Source organism: Phallusia mammillata, chromosome 3, assembly GCF_965637545.1.
Source record: "Phallusia mammillata chromosome 3, kaPhaMamm4.hap1.1, whole genome shotgun sequence".
In the NCBI taxonomy this organism is placed as follows: Eukaryota; Metazoa; Chordata; class Ascidiacea; order Phlebobranchia; family Ascidiidae; genus Phallusia; species Phallusia mammillata.
The window spans coordinates 22,508,972-22,526,140 of record NC_137254.1 but is presented as its reverse complement, the minus strand read 5'-3'; the positions used below and the strand labels follow the sequence as shown (position 1 = coordinate 22,526,140).

At 36.5% G+C, this 17,169-nt stretch overlaps 1 protein-coding gene across 2 annotated transcripts; it reads left to right on the top strand.

Annotated features, from left to right (window-relative positions):
• The first annotated feature begins 4 nt into the window (after positions 1-4).
• On the top strand, positions 5-12,665 carry LOC145218928 (uncharacterized). Of its 2 annotated transcripts, none has more exons than XM_080086337.1 (21): positions 5-276; positions 851-983; positions 1,066-1,142; positions 1,204-1,281; positions 1,351-1,476; positions 1,930-2,014; positions 2,383-2,505; positions 5,588-5,635; positions 5,961-6,011; positions 6,436-6,456; positions 6,576-6,602; positions 6,803-6,832; positions 6,906-6,950; positions 7,016-7,051; positions 7,658-7,693; positions 8,560-8,607; positions 9,276-9,366; positions 9,653-9,759; positions 10,236-10,331; positions 10,493-10,593; positions 11,591-12,665. In XM_080086337.1, exons 1-20 carry the CDS (start codon positions 259-261, stop codon positions 10,564-10,566), a joined length of 1,350 nt encoding a protein of 449 aa, XP_079942463.1. In that variant the 5' UTR covers positions 5-258; the 3' UTR covers positions 10,567-10,593; positions 11,591-12,665. The 2 variants fall into 2 exon arrangements, with proteins under 2 accessions (XP_079942463.1, XP_079942464.1); XM_080086338.1 differs by having other exon boundaries at positions 46-276; positions 2,383-2,484.
• The last annotated feature ends 4,504 nt before the right edge of the window (positions 12,666-17,169 follow it).

The window sequence follows — 17,169 nt, the reverse complement described above, 5'->3', positions numbered from 1 at the left end:
TTCTTTTCGAATTATTTGTTCCTTTTGGAGGTGCTTGCTGCTTGCTACCTACATGTGCGGGGCGGGGTTTAAGCTTTGTTTGTGTTTTTGAGCAGTGCTTAGCATTTTGTAACGTTTAATTGTAACATCTGTTTATCGTGGGAAACTTTTTATTTGCGAACGAGAGAACAATCAAAAACTTGAAACTCAGCCAAATTTTTCTTGTTTTTTCGTGGGAAAATTATTTTATCAGTTTCCCACTTGCGCAATCGAACAAAAATGGAAGACACGGAAAAGGTAAAAACTATAAATAAGTTATCAGTACAGTGTGTGAAGCGATTAACTTAGATATCTATAGTAACTCGTTATTGAGCAGTGGAAAAACTAACCGGCTTTTTAATTTAGATAAGCTGTAGTATATGTTAAAAAGTTTAAACCAGGATTATAATTATGAATACATTGCATGTAAGTAAATATTTTTCTAAATTTTGCTGTGACACAGAAGTAAGTAAAAGTTATTAGTATTTATGCTTACTGACACTGGTCTTTTATTTTATCTTTACTGTTAATGCAATAGTTCTATTTGTAATGATGTTTAGGTAGTAGTGTAGCACTTTTTATTGAAGTTGCTTACCATAATATTTCAATGCATTTTACTGTATTGTAACACTGAGTAAGAAGCACTTAACAAACTTACTCAACTTACTTACAAAAGAAATAGTTTTAATAACAGTGTTTTCAGTATATATTTTATTTTTTATATGAACCAATTTACAATCTGTATGTTAATGAATTGACAATCAACATTAAACTACATGAAATAATTTTTCAAATATACATGTAAATTAAATACGCCTTTTTTAAATTTCAGGCTTCAAATGAGACACATGAGATTGTCATTAATGAACCAGAACAGCAAAGGAAACTGTTTATCGGTGGCTTAAGCTTCGATACAACAGTAGATGGACTACGTGCATACTTCTCAAAGTTTGGTGAAGTTGTCGGTGAGTGAGATTGTTGCTATGACTTATGTTTGGTATTTGGGTCGTTCTGTTATTTAATTTTTATCATTTATGTATTTTTTAGACTGCATTGTTATGAAGGATCCCAAAACCAAGAACTCAAGGGGGTTTGGTTTTGTTACCTATGAAAGAATTAAAATGGTATGTTCTTTTTTTCGGAGCTTGAAAAAGCATTTTTACATTTAAATTTTTGTTTAAATAGGTTGACAAAGTAATGGATGCAAGGCCTCATAAACTTGATGGAAGGACAGTCACTCCAAAAAGAGCTGTGTCAAGAGAAGTATGTAGCAGTTTTGCTTTTTGGCTAATCTGAAGTATATATGTGTATGGTAAACACAATGCTTTACAGGATTCGGAAAGACCTGGTGCTCATGCAACTGTGAAGAAAATCTTTGTTGGTGGGATTCGCGATGAGGCAACAGAAGAGCAACTACGAGACCATTTCAAGAAATTTGGTTCTGTGGATTTAATTGAGGTAATTTTAAAAAATAAAATGTTAACTCAGGGGTTCTTAATCAGGTAAGCACATACCTCAAGGGGTACGAGAACTGTTCCTAGGGAATGCGGGGATTACTTGTATTAAAATCAAATTACAATGGTTTTGTTGCAAATATACAAGGGGGTGCGAAAATTGGTTGGTGATTTGAAAGTGGTGCAGCAAGTAAAAAGGTTACGAACCACTGTGTTAACTAATAGTCTTTTTGTGATATGTAACCTAAAGACCACTACCAAGTGTTTTAATGGGTCATGAATGACATGAAACTTTACCCACAAATTTAAGCCATAAATTGCAACAAAAAAATGGCCAACAGATAACTTTTCTTCTGTTGTCATAACCAGAATCTTTTGTATTTGTTAAGAATCCTTATTACGTCAATTATTTGTTATACAGCTAACTTATAACTTATATATAATATTTTTTTGTCAGATTATGGAAGATCGTGTCTCAGGAAAAAAACGAGGTTTTGCTTTTGTGACCTTCAGTGACCATGATTCAGTTGACAAGATTGTTTGTAAGTTGAATTTAGAGTAGTTGACCCTACAACAGTGGTTTCAACTTTTACACATGCAGCGTTTTACCGAACTAAATTTTTCTTTTGTGGCCCAATTTGCAGACCGACTGCCCAAAAGTTGTCAAAGATTTGGCTGTTTTTTATGACAAATAAAAAAAACACTTTAAAAAGTTGTTCAAGTTGTATCATAATGTGCTAAAACACCTGAAAATTGTTGCAGTTTATAATAGTGAATATTTTGTGGCACACAGATTGAGAACCACTACCCTACAACATAAAGTGTATGTCATCTTATTTGTTTGCCAGACATTTATAGGTTTAAAAAGCTCTTACTAGAGATCAGAATAATAAAACTTGCTTTCTTACAGCACAAAAATACCACACTATTAATGGCCACAACTGTGAAGTGCGAAAAGCTTTGCCGAAGAATGAACTTGACAAATACAGAACAAAGCAACCCCCTAGAAATGGTAATTCTAGCAGTCCTGGCAGTAAGTTGATAAATCAAGTGAATCAATTCATGGTTTGGAATTATGGGTCCCCTTCCCTGAAGGGGACACATATTGATTTTACTCAAATTGTTTTTTTTATGGGTCCCCTTCCCTGAAGGGGACACATATTGTTTTTGTCCGTATTTTTTTTCTTTTTTCTGTCTAACGCTGTTTGTAACGATCGTTTGGTCAAGAAAGAGTGCTTCAAATTTGGACATATGTTAGATATTAATCCAAACTTGGTCCACCTGAAGTTTGACCCCAAATTACCCAGCGGTTCACCCACAGGCCCCCGAAACGTAAAATTTTTAACGCTGGTTTGTAACGCTCGTTTAGTGAAGAAAGCGTGCTTCAAATTTATTGAAATTTGGACATATGTTAGATATTAATCCAAACTTGGTCCACCAGAAGTTTGACCCCAAATTACCCACAGGCCCCCGAAACGTAAAATTTTTAACGCTGGTTTGTAACGCTTGTTTAGTAAAGAATGAGTGCTTCAAGTTTATTGAAATTTGGACATATGTTAGATATTAATCTGAACTTGGTCCACCTGAAGTTTGACCCGGAATGACCCAGCGACACACCCACAGGCCCCCGAAACGTAAATGTGTCTAACGCTCGTTTGGTCAAGAAAGACACTGTAGGCAGAAGTCCCAAGAGAGTACGTTTACGAATAATAGGGCAGAGCGGGAGGGCTCAGCTTGACGTCGGACAGACGTTTTACGAGACGTCGTTTCGGTGATTAGAAATCAGCTGTTTTGCACAGCAATGCTATGTCGTTTTATTAAGTTATCACTCACATTTTCAGTTTTGGCAAAGGTTTCACACATATGACGCGATTTAAACCTAATAAGCGTGCTTCGGTTTCGTATAATGTCAAGCAAAACTTTGTTAAACAAACTAAATATGAAAAAACAAACTTGACTTTTTTGCAAGATAAAAGTTTTTTTTAAATGCTCAGTGTCAGGTTGGCCGTTGCATGACCACGGGTTACTTAAGGTCAATTAGAAGGTATTACTAACACAGTTCAGAACTTTCTTTCGCCATAACGTAGCGTTTTTTTTTTTTGAATCAAATACTCAAGGCATGTATAAATTAGGTCAAACGGTGTTGTTGAACACCAAGGACGGCGTGCTATTGAAAACGGTGTCAAAAGGTCAAACAGTCGTTTGGTATGTGCACCCTAAAGGTTACTACAGGTCAATGGTACTCGTTTTGCGAAACAAAGTTAAATGAAAAACTCGTTTTGCGAAACAAAGTTAAATGAAAAGTTATGTATACACTTGCAGCAAATCACTTTTTAATTGTCTGTAACACAACTGTTACAGCTTTCTAGAAAAAATTGTGTTTAAAACCTGACCTTGGACGACAATATCTGGGTCAAAGCAAGAGATTAAATTGAAAGTATTTGTTTCATTCTTTTTTAATGTTTTTGTAATTATACGACAATAATAGTGCAAAAAATACAACAAAATTTTTCATTGTTGGGTTAATGCATTCTAAAAATTTGTTCTTAAGAATTTAAAAAATTTGTTTACTGTAAATCCGCACAAACACGCGTGTGGGGACCCATTAGTTTTTGTTTACAAAAACAATCATATGTGTAGATCAAATGATGTGTATAGTAAATTGGTAAATATCGTATAGAATATATAAAATGGAAGTATATCAGAAAGCCACCATTCTAGTTTTTTTTTCTTTTTTCTTTCTCCCTAAAGTTTGTCCGACTCGTTTTTCCATGAAATGTTTGATGGATTTCGATGAAATTTACACAGATGGTAGATATAGTTATGTAGATGTGCATCCCACTTTGTTTTTGTTGATAACCCCAGTATTTACCCCGCTAGCCCCCTAAAATGGTTTTTTTCACCCAAAGTTTGTCCGACTCGTTTTTCCATCAAATGTTTAATGAATTTGGGTGAAATTTGCACAGATGGTAGATATAGTTATGTAGATGTGCATCCCACTTGGTTTGTGATGATAACCCCACTATTTATCCCGCTAGCCCCCTAAAATGTTTTTTTTTTCACCCATAGTTTGTCCGACTCTTTTTTTCATCAAATGTATGATGGATTTGGGTGAAATTTGCACAGATGGTAGATATAGTTATGTAGATGTGCATCCCACTTTGTTTGTGTTGATAACCCCAGTACTTACCCCGCTAGCCCCCTAAAATGTTTTTTTACCCCGCAAAGTTTGTCCGACTCGTTTTTCCATCAAATGTTTAATGGATTCGGATGAAACTTACACATATGGTAAAGATAGTTATGTAGATGTGCTTCCCACTTTGTTTGTGTTGATAACCCCAGTATTTACCCTGTTAACCCCTTAAAATGGGTGAGGTTTTAAACAGTGTCGAAATGGGCTGAAATTTGGATAGCTTGAAGAAGAGGCCATTTATAGGTGTTGATTGTTGTGTTCAACCCTGTAGCCCCAACATTCACCCCACTAGCCCCCAAAGTGTAAAACGTATTTGTATGTTATTGGGCACCACAAACGAAAGATTTCTGTGGCCCAATAGTGTTACAAGGGCAACCAGTTGTGTGTTACTTGTGTTTGTGGGTTGCTTGTTGGACGTTTTTGTGGCATGGCAGTTAGGGGGTTGTTAACAGCCCTATGTAGTCAGAAGCATTAATGGTTGTTGCTCAAAACACCTCTAGTGGTCAAACCTTTAAACATTGGCGGATTGGGCTCAAATTTTGTAGTACTATTGATTGAATTATTGTGGTTTCATAGTATTATTATTTAAGCCCAGTGCTGATCACTGTGTTTTACCTTACAACACCCGACTTTCTCATGGTTATCTCTTGAAATGCATTATTTTTAACTTTGCATGTGTGGGGACCCATGAGTTTCTGCCTGCAGAAACAACTAAGGTTATAAAAGACACTGGATAATGTGGGACCCAATATAAAATAAGCAGAGGAAATATATGAATGTTTTAAAATAGGTTATAGTGTATAGGCAATGACAAAATGTGCTAAGCCACCCTTCTAGTTGGATTTAAATTTTGCGCTGTTTAAATATTTGTTTCCTCCCCTGTGGCTTATTTTCTAATAATGTTTTTTTTAACACATTTTAGATGACCGTGGTTTGCCTCCTCCAGAATATTACCGGGACCGCGAAAGAGGTATAAATTGTGTATAATATTGCAGCATTGTTCAAAAATAAATTAATAGCCCATGTTCCTTGTCTTAATTAGCCAGTTTACATGGTCAATGTAAAGGTGGCCTCATCCTCTTTTATTGTTCACAGAAAATTAGCTGTTGTAAGCTAGGTACTGTAACCAATTAGTAGCCTGAACATTTTTGGCTGATACACAATTATGTTGTGTGAGTACATATTGTTGAAATTGACTACGCCATTTGTAAAATACCATTATGGTGATGGCCACCTATTTAGTATCTATGCTTTTAACCTAGTTTTATAACTAATACATAATACTTTTTTTACAGAATACAGAAGAAGTCCACCTCCTCCAGCATATGATCGATATGCTCACTCAGGTAAACTCAATTTTGTAGTTGTGAGTCTTTAGTGTAGTGATACAAGGTAATCTGGGAAGAGTTGAACGCTTCCCGGCTCTGCCTGTGTGATGTTGGAGCGCCCCCCAGTGGCGTATATTCTGAGTCACAGTATCAAATAGAAACCTTTCAAAGTTCGTATGTTGGTTTCTCAACAGCATGTCAACAATTGCGTTTCATGCTGGAAACCAATGTACAAGCTTTGTTTTGGCCACTGCATATTCCTAACACTTTTCAAAGACACTCTGTGTCAGTTATTGTGGAGTGAAACCATGCATGAGACAGAAAATTATGTTAAAAGTCATTTGAATAGATACCATTCTTGCTCTGTTTGGCCACGGCATATTCCTAACACTTTGCAAACATTAAAATCAAAGTATTTTAACACTGTGATTTTTTTTTTCAGCTTATGAACGCTATCCTCCATGTAAGTTTTGTTGTTCGAACATGTTTCAAAACTGCTTTCTAATTATAAAAACTAATGTAATCACAACATAAAAAATAGCAGATGTTACTGTAAAGTTAAATTTTTCTGCTTTTTTACAGCATATGACCGTTACGCACCTCCAAGCAGTAAGTACATTTCATTGTGTTAATTGCATTCACGTTGTGTTACATACCAAAACTCTCTTATTAAAACCAACCTTTTTATACACTGGTTGGCAACTATCAGGTATTTGTAAATACCATAAAACCACTTTCTGCATACCAAAGTGCTACTTATACTTTTAGTACAGATTTTGGATAATCAAGTTGTGATTTTGCATTTTTAGGTTATGAACGCTCATATGCACCACCTAGAGGTAAGTAAAACGGAACTTGAAATGTGTATTTGGTAAAAGTAACTTTAGCTTAACCCCGTTTTCTGTTTTTTAGAGTATGAACGTTACCCCCCACCTCGCGAGTATGCAAGTGAATATGGTAAGTTTACCAGCTAAATGGCATATGGACCTTTTGATCCTGAAATTGAAACGTTTGCATTTTAGATCGCTACAGGGAATACAGAGACTATCTGCCAAAAGGTGATTTTGACTTTACATAATTTAATAATTTCATACTTTGTGATACTTGGAACTTATGCCACTAATATGTTTATTTACTTAAATAGAAATAAGAATTAAATAGCTTTGTAAAATAATAACCTATGCCTATACATGCACATTAGGGCTTGGTCTGATTTTTTCAAGTAAACTATTGCCTATTTGGCCTTTTGCCTACTAGTATATGGCATAGGCCTCAAAACCATACCCTAATGCACAAAAAAATAAGTAAGTCTGTAGAATTTAACACTGATACAAGGTAATCTGGGAAGAGTTGAACGCTTCCCGGCTCTGCCTGTGTGATGTTGGAGCGCTTCCCAGTGGCGTATATTCTGAGTCACAGTATCAAATAGAAACTTTGCGAGGCTTGTATCTTTGGTTTCTCAACAGCATGTCAACAATTGCGTTGCATGCTGGAAACCAATGTACAAGCTTTGTTTTGGCCACTGCATATTCCTAACACTTTCCCAAGACACTCTGTGTCCGTTATTGTGGAGTGAAACCATGCATGGGACAAAATTTAAAATTTAGTTGTATTGGTATAAAATGAATAACTTATTTGGAACTAATATGTAACATTTTTTACAGAATACTCAAGGAGCTCCGATTACTACCGAAGAGAGGGTAAGTTCAAAGTAGTGGGCCTCTATATAAGTTTGACTGATTTAAGTATATTGGTTCGGTTTGTGGAACAGCAGTAAAGTGTAACAGGATTGATTTTCCCTAACTTTAATAACAAACAGTTTAGTGCAACTCTAGGCAGAAGCAGGTCTATTTCATTTTTTTTTCAACAGTTTGATCCAATAGTAAATAATATGCAAGGGTTGATCACATAAAACTTTTAAACAGGCTGATATGATATATTGGCCAAAGCGGTTCTCTTTTAGCTTTGTTGGACTGTATGAAGTTCAAGTTACCTTTCTACTCAATCAATTCCAGGTGATCTTTACAGTAGAAGCAGAAAACAAACTTCTTCAGCTCTAGTGTCACCCAGGCAGTCAATATCTTCCAGAAACAACGACTATCTTTATCGCTACCGTTACTACCCATACCAATATGATTACTATGAACGATCTTATGACAGTGTTTCTCCACCTCCAAAGCCTACCTCAAGTCTTTTAGCACTGCCAGCACCAGAAAGCTATTCTGTGAAGGAAAGGTCTCCTAGTAACAGCAGTGAGTCTCCATTAGCTATATGCAAGTCCTTGCTGATCAGTACAACAGAGTGCAGGTCCAATATGTATGTTTCTTCCAAGAGAAGACAGGACAGGAGAGGTCAGTGCAGATGTAGTCAGCTTTTAGTCATAGTAGTTGGAAAGCCAGTTTAGTAACATAAATAAATCTAGCTTTTCAGATTTTTAACAAAACCACATACATTTTTAACATTTTTCTTAAACTTTCTTGTCACAGTTTAGCTTTGCCAATTTTACCCTGTTTGATAATTTAGTGTTTTTTGTTCAATCTGTTTAAAATCATTTTTGTTTTTTTAGCCGCCTACGCAGAACGCCCATCTTCGTATGACTACCCACCAAGGGAGGGTAAGTTATTCTGTTGTAATAACTCAAATTTGATACAAGGTTTAATGGTGAAAATAACGGCCCAAATAGACGTTAAAAGCGACATGCTTTATTGTTCAAACGTTTCGGCAAATGCTCATGCCATCATCAGTGATATAAAGGCCACATCAAAACGTTTGAACAATAAAGCATGTCGCTTTTAACGTCTATTTGGGCCGTTATTTTCACCATTAAACTTATGAACAGATCCGTATATAGTGTTCCAATGATACAAGGTAATCTGGGAAGAGTTGAACGCTTCCCGGCTCTGCCTGTGTGATGTTGGAGCGCCTCCCAGTGGCGTATATTCTGAGTCACAGTATCAAATAGAAACCTTCCAGGGTTTGTACATTTCGTTTCACAACAGCATGTCAACAATTGCGTTGCATGCTGGCAACCAATGTACAAGCTTTGTTTTGGCCACTGCATATTCCTAACACTTTCCAAAGACACTCTGTGTCAGTTATTGTGGAGTGAAACCATGCATGGGACAGAAAACTAAATGTTTAACAATACGATTAATGTTATTGCATTCATAGTTAGTTATTTGGAAATACTGGAAAAGAGTATAGACAAGAAATCCCAGCTATTTCTGCTCATAAACTTTTGTCATCATTAACCTGGTTCTAAATCACTTCATTACTCTTTAGGTGAGCGTGAAAGAGCAGCTGTGCCACCCAGCTCAGCTGAAAGGAGTTCACATGAACGTTCATATGCCAGCTCACATGTGCCTGTGGAAAGGTAACTTACAAAATGCCAATAGACCCTTAACTGCTTTTTGTAAAGTCAATACAGAAAGAAATTAAACTTCATACAAATAAAGAAAAATGTTTTAGATTACATTTTATTCATTACTAAACAAATTCTCGATATTATTCCTTGCGAAGACAATAATGTAATGTTCTATCCTGCTCCCTATAAAAACTCCTGGGCTAAAGTTTTGTGCAGATATATACCTTGCTTGCTTTCAGTTCAAGTATAGAACAATATAGTAGCATTAAAAACACATGCCCAATTTTATTCACAGTAGCAGAGAAGTCCGAGAGAGCAGGGAATCAAGGGATCCATATGCCAGATCAAGTGCTGCCACAGCACCAGAATATGAACCATACAGTCGTCCTAAGGCTGAACCAGGTACAGTTCAGCAAGACTTGTGTTGTGACAAACTAAACCAGTGGTTCTCAACCAGGGGCCATGAACTGTATGTGTAGGCTCACTATACATATTCATGAAGAGTCAATGAGCCATTTCTTGTAAAATGCTTAGAATTAAGTGTGTGTTGCAACTGATTCAATTTCCTAAAGACTATTTCCACACTATTTATCCATATTGAGGTGTATTTTTGGAAAAAAAAAAACTTACCCTTTAGTTGAGTTTGCTACATACATTTTTGGGGAGGGGGACACAGGTCTTACTTATAAGGGGCCACAAGACCCAGAAGTTACTTTTAGGGGGCTACAGTACATGACAGGTTGAGAACCACTGAATTAAATGTTGTCAATGACCAGACCAGTGTGTAAAACTCGCTACATTTATATCATAATCATGGGGAGAAATACTTTTTTCTGTTCTGAATAAACTTGTTTATTGGGATAAATTGTCTTTTGCAGGAAGCAATGGTTATGACTACTCGTCATATATGAACAGCAGTAGCAGTTACGGACCGATGAAGAGTAGTTCGTACAGTTCACGCTCTGCACCATATGGTAAGACATATTTACATTAACTTTACAGATAAGGTAAAGAAATAAATGATTGTTCAAGTAAAAAATGAAGTTTAGCATTGCAATCTTTCATTATGCTACCAAACTCTACAACGTAAAATAATAGGGACATGGTAATATTAACATTTTTGTTTGTGTTTTAGCTGGATCCTACCCAAGCTCCAGTGCAGCACCCAGTGGCAGTTCTGGTGCATACACATCCAGCTCTCGTTATTAGACAAGACCAGGGTTGGTAGGTTGAATGGTAAGTTTCAACTGCTGAGGCAGAAGATAAGATGTGAGCAGGGAAATTCTGCAGTGTGACATAGAGTGGTTCATATCATGGCATTGTAGCTCCAGTAAAGCTTTGTTAGTAAAAGAAAGAATATTTTGGGTTTCGTTAAGTAATTTGTAGGTTTAAAATATTATTCCAAAAAGTAGCATTCAATTCGGTACTTTACACATTTAAAATCTTAGCTTTTTTTCAATTGTCTGAAAAAAGCACAATGCCATGAATTGAACAAAAGTATGGAGTTTTACAAGAAATTGGGTTTTATAGCATAGCATTACTTATCTGATTTCAGTGTTATGTAACTTAGTGCAAAGTGTATGTGCAATAGCCATAGGTCATAAACACACAAGCCTAAGCTGTAGAAATGTTGTGGATCAGGCATTATGTAAGTGTATTGTCACAAACAGCCCAAAATATGTGTTATTCTTTAGCCCATTACTGGATTGATTGCTCTGTGTTGCTTTATAGTAATGTATGTCACAATTGGAAACAATTTTGGCTTTAAAATTTACTGTAAGCATTTTAATGGCAATGCAACTGCAATGTATTAGTATAAAGGGAATTACAAGATATTCAAAACTTGTTTTAAACAAATTGCCTTTTTACCAATTTGTATGCTATAAATTTGACCAAAAAAGCATTTGTAACAGAGCAATTCAATTCAGTCCTTTTAGTCTCAGACACATTAATGTTACCCAGAAAATTGTGTTAGTACATTCAGCGCGCTAGAAGTAAAAGATTTGTGTAGGAGCACAGCTGCCAGTTAATTTAAATTTCACGCTTAATTACACCTTGCATAATAGGTCCCAGCTTGATTTGCGAACTGAGAACCATAGTTCAGCAATGACAGCAGTGTTGCCCCCCAAAAAAGTCACTCAGCATCATAAAAAACAAACAATGGCAGCAGTGTTTCACCACCAATACTTCCACTCAAACACACATCATAAATAGTGTTAATTATTTTTTTCAGGCAGACAGCCAGTTTGGTCACTTGTCAGCATGTAAATATACCCAAGCAGATGAACATTTGCGTTTTGAGACATTTTTGTTGTGAGACAAAGCGCCACCCCATGTATATTTGTTCTGTATACTCACACCTGTTCATGCAAGGCCCCGCGACGAAGGTTTTGGTCAGATGAAGTCTAGAAAGGCATCAGTGTGATCCACAACAAACAGCCTACTACACTCTCGCATTCACTTTTAAAGTGCTCTGAAGTCAATGTTAAAGGCCTCAGATGCAGGGGGAAAAGACAGTCCAGGACGCGCTGTGTCTACAAATAAAGAATACAAGTAAAAAGGAAGACAAGTCTTTCCATAAACAATAAATCGCGGATTACCTGGCAAACCAAAGGCGGTTTGTAGCCTGATGAAGTCTCATCTCAGTGTGAAGGTAGTTTGTGTTTTTGATATGTTGTATACTTTAAAATCGTGTCAGTCTCCAGTTGTACAGTCCTTCGGCTTGCGTTTTAAGGCCCGCTTTGCCTTTTTACGGTCTCTGCCCCCAGGTCAAGTAGGCAGATCTTATAGACAGCATCGCTTTTCATAGAGTGACAACAAGAAATATTGTTTCGAATCTCTTAGCTATGCTGTGTTCTCATAAGATAGTAACAATGGCATATTTAGGTCTGGCATTTGACCAACTGTTATAAGAGATTTTTGACATGTTTGGTGTTTATAGCGCTTGTAATAATTGCGTGTGAATCTAACTCGACTCAACTTGGTGTACAGCATTGGTCTTCAGCCGTCTTAACCGTGCCATTGTTAACAGCCGTAGTCAGGCATATGTGAGTCCAATTATAAAGAACCACATTTTACTTGCATGTTTTAAGCTCTTTCAACAGGTACCTTCTTCCTTGACTTGAAACCAAAGTTCGAAAAAGAATAACCTAACTGCCATGTATGTTATCGTTTTGTCAACTCGCCACTAAATTTGTTGCCTGTGCTCTCATGGAAGATGATCTACTTGTTTCCTAATCGTTTGTGCATCTTCGCCTTTTTAATCACATGAATGAAATCTGGTAGACCAATAAAAACGCAAATTTGTACCCACGTGATGATGGAAAGGACCAATCAGCGAACTGACCAAAGAGCACGTACAAAAAGACCAAGAAAGTTTTCCAGAGAGCAATGCCAGAGGCTAGACATTAAGACAGTTTTTGTATTCAATTCTGCAGAGCGAAGTGTTTTGTTTTCTTCAGACTGTTTGTAGTTGCTTAGTTGTACATAATTTACTATCGAGTACAGGGAAAGTCTTTCAGTTGCCAGTGCAGACTTCGTTTTTTGTTTGCGTTATTAAAATTAACTCTTCTTTCAGTGTCAGAACAGTGTATAATTTTGTTCGGCTACTAGTATCAAGTTTGCATAAAAGTTTTTCAGAGCTGTTCAGGTTTTTCGTACACCTAATAAGTCGTAGAAGAAGGTGAAGAGTTATCAGGACCGAATATTCGATAGGTTTACAACACGGTAAGTTTACGTTAAGTGTTCTGTGGTAGCCCAAGAAAATCATTTCTTAATTTGTCCGAATGTATGTTTAATAGCCTTTTAGCCTTGAAATGTATCCATTCGACTTAAACGTTTTGATAAGGCTGGCGTTTTCATGTTATTGCCAACCTAGATTTGTTTCTAACATTCTTGGGTTTGATAAAAGTGAAATTGGTCACGACAGTTGGCATATCTCTCATAAGTAACTATACGTCATAAAGATGAGACGAAGTTAAAATTATCAAAAGAGTATAATAATAGGTAGTCTAGATTCTCGGCGTAACAAAGTTTTGGCTTACCACGTGTTAATCAGACTCCAATAAAGGATTATTACAGCCAGTGGTGGGATTCAGCCGGTTCGCACCGGTTCTATAGAACCGTTTTACGAAGTTTAATGAGATCAGCGAACCGGTTAGAATTACTGGTTACTGTCAATGGACTTATTGTAACAAAACGGTCTGAAAAATATAACTGTTGTGATAGAACCGTCTGAGAAAAAAAATTGAATCCCACCACTGATTACAGCCAATTCGCCGTTAAGGGACCCGCGAATTATAAATTTCTAATTTAAAACGGGCAATTCTGATCTTTTGTTGCTGAAAATTGATGCTGAGTGCAACATTTCGTTTCTATACTTTTGATCTAATGGGGGTCGGTTTAGATACGACTATGCACTTCTCAAATGAAGGCGAAAATGTCTTGCACCAGCTGGTTAGATAACTCCGAGGCCCTTTTGTTACAGTAACCTATAGGCAGGGTTGCCATCGACTTAAAACCAAAAAAGGACAAACGAAAAATTATATTTTTAGATGAAACGATTTAAACGTTTTTGAACTAATCTTTGCATTTATACAAGCTATGATACATCATATGCAATGTTTTGCCCAGAAACAATCCATTGCAGTAACTCCTAATTGTTCGTAGAAAATATTTTTTGCATCTTACAACAGCGCAGGTCTAGGTTTACTTTTACTTGTAGCAGGGATTTGACTTGTAGTTGTTTAAAATAAGACAAAAAAGGACTCAAGTCAAAAACAAGGACATTTCTTAGAAATAATTAAGGACAATGAACTTTTCTAAGACCTTCAAAATAGGAGGACAAATCTTTAAAATAAGGACGGTATGGCAACCCTGCCCATAGGTAAGGCATTACAAGTTAAATTTGTCGTCGATGGCCGCGTCTTTCAACCTCGTTTGATCCTTCGCATGTGGTAACAAACGTTCATATGAACAAAAAGCACCTATTTAAGCGGTGATATCAAATAACGCCCTGTCATGTAGGCAGATGCGAACTCGATCCCATATTCCCCTGGACCACCATGTTTGACGTTTTTGTTTGGTTTTCATCAGTCATCATACTGTTTCGCTTCTGAACTGATTGTATAGGTAAAGTCAAGCATGGTTCGGGATGGGCCTGACCGTGTAAATTGAATACAGTAAAACGGAGTAGTGTTACAGTTTAAATTTACTGCATCTAGCTTTATAAGCCTTTCTCAACAATTGTTTTTTTTTTACAACTGGGTAAAAGGTTATTTGATGTAGCCTACATTTGGTGGTTAAAGCGACACTTTGATCTAATGACTGATTCATAGGCTATTCTGTTTTCCCTTGTTTTAATGCAAACAAGGTTAGAGAAATTTTCTTTCCAGGGAGAAAACGAATCCATCGTTCGATTTGGCTTGTTTACTTTTCGCAGCTTGTATGATCAGGCGATACAGACCCTTGACTGATAAAACAGATCGTATTTAAGTGTTTACCAAAGTAACGGCCTTGTCCCTCGCTTGAACTTCCATTTCTAGTGTTTAACATTAACCTGGTAAATGTTTTACAGTCGTAGTGAGGTTTGCGGGTCGACGATCGGCGACAAGTTGCTGCGTCAGACTTTGGAGTGTGTAATAAAATAATGAGTCAGCGCAATTTGTTTTGCACATTTTTTACACTTTGGTGTGTAAAATTTTTGATCATTGTACCTTTAAAATATGAAATGATGTTTTAAAAACTAAATTTTTTGAGCCTTCTAGGCACTGAGTTTGATTTGAAATATATTTTATCTGTTATAGATTGTTGTTGCAGGCATATTAGTTCTTGCTTTTAACTTGAGTGACCTATGGAGTTTGTGGGTTCGTCAATAACCAAAAACATGTTGGCCAATATAAAGAAAACTGTTTTTTTTCTGACACGAAGGGTGGAATAGCTTAATTGCCTCTAGAAAACTGTCTTTTTTAAAATCACGACAATCAATAAAATCAATTAAGAGAAATAAGCGAAGAAAAAAAAACGAATTATGGCGACAATAAAGTTTTTTTTCCAATTATTTGCTGAAACGAAAATAGTTTTTTGTATTTAGAGAACAAAGTCCAATAATTCCAAATTATTTTATTTGAAGGATAAAGTCCAATATTTCCAAACAGTCACAGGGGGATGTGGACTGATTCTAAAGCAATGACGTGTTTTGGGTTTATAAAGTTTGCTTTCGATAATCTCAATATTGATCCAAGTCCCTTTCTTCTCCAACTGTTTTCGACTATCCTTGGACTTTCAAACTAATTTTATTTGCCCACGAGCTGGCGCCATTTTCGTCATGTGATTTTGTGATCACGCTACCGGATGCTGACGTCAAACCGTGCGTCTCGCGCCAGTTTGAGAGAATGAAGAGAATAGCAAGCGACGCGTGGAGACAAAAATGGAAAAAAGGGGAGCAAGAGGAGCTGAGAGCGTCAAGGCTTGTAAACACATTCTGGATCGAGTTAGCCTTTCCACTTCATTAGCTTAGGCTTGCCAGCAAGTAAAGGAAAAAATTAGAGCAAAGTAAGCTCAATTTGGTACGTAAGATGAATCTAGTTTGTAGTTAAAAGCTAATGAGAACTGCCATGTTGAATACGACGCCTACCTGAGACTGATAGTATTATAAAGTGACCAAATTTTGCCGCAAGGCAGATAAGCTACAGCTCAATTGCTAGGTGTGAGTAGATTATTTGTCGCATTTTTCCAGTCAGGTGTGCGAAGTAGGATGTTAATCAAATGCTTTAGCTAAACACGGCATTTAGGACCTTGTAAAACTTTTTGAAGCCGCATCGACGAGTAGCCTGCTGCTACAACCTGCAATTTGTGCCACACAGACCAAAGTACTTGGTCAGCCTATTTCCAAACTTTTTTATTTGTCAGAATTGCTCAAGAGTTGTTGATGTCTCAGAATAATGAGTGCTTTTGTGCTAGATGCAGCAAAAAAGAAAATTCGATAATACAGCAAGACTTGAAAATTTAGGCCTTGGTATAGCAACTTTTCTAAAGGAAATGACCATTCTGCACCCTGAAATAGTTGTACATGTTGCCTCAAGTAGTTTTTCTCGGTAATAACGTAACAACAGGTTTGACGTAACTTGGCAAATACAATTAAACCTATCGCTATTTCTTCATTAAATTTACATTACTGCTGAAATTGGCTTGTAGTTTCATAGCTCAAATCAGCCTACTGAAAGCCAAAGGGCAGCAATAAGTATAGTTTTCACTATACGGAACGTGTTTACAGTCTGGTTTCACGTACGAATCGTTGAATTCAATACGAGGCAATGTTTAAACTTCAAAGTAATGTTTGCTGCTCAAACAGATGAATGTTTTATGGCTGTAAAAAACTACGCCAAATACCCATTTTTATTAGGTACCTAAACGGGTGCAATGGTCCAAATTTAACAGCCTAGCATTGTATAAAATGTTTTGAAGTCGACCCCATGCGACTAGTTCAAATTAACTGAATTAGGTAGCATTAATTGCATTCTCTAGTCTGCGCTAAACATGTAGAACTGGTATTGGGAGCTTAAAAGTATCTTTGTTAATAGAAATTAGTAACTGACTCCATGTTGTCTTAGGGTTAATAGATATTTAGTAAAGCTACTTATTTTCAACGTTTTGAAAACCATTATTTCTTATTAACTGTTCTTGGTTGCGTGGTCAAGCAATATTTTGTATGTGTACGTGAAAGTTTGCGCGACCTTTTGTGTGCCCGCAACGTTATTACAGTTTGAGTAAACAGCCATCGGCCTATCGACGTACCTGTAAAAATAAACTGCA

Excerpts from the sequence above, each read along its gene's own strand:
- LOC145218928 (XM_080086337.1), top strand. Across the intron at positions 2,015-2,382 it reads TTCAGTTGACAAGATTGTTT|CACAAAAATACCACACTATT; the intron begins GTAAGTTGAATT and ends GCTTTCTTACAG. Across the intron at positions 6,833-6,905 it reads CTCATATGCACCACCTAGAG|AGTATGAACGTTACCCCCCA; the intron begins GTAAGTAAAACG and ends TCTGTTTTTTAG.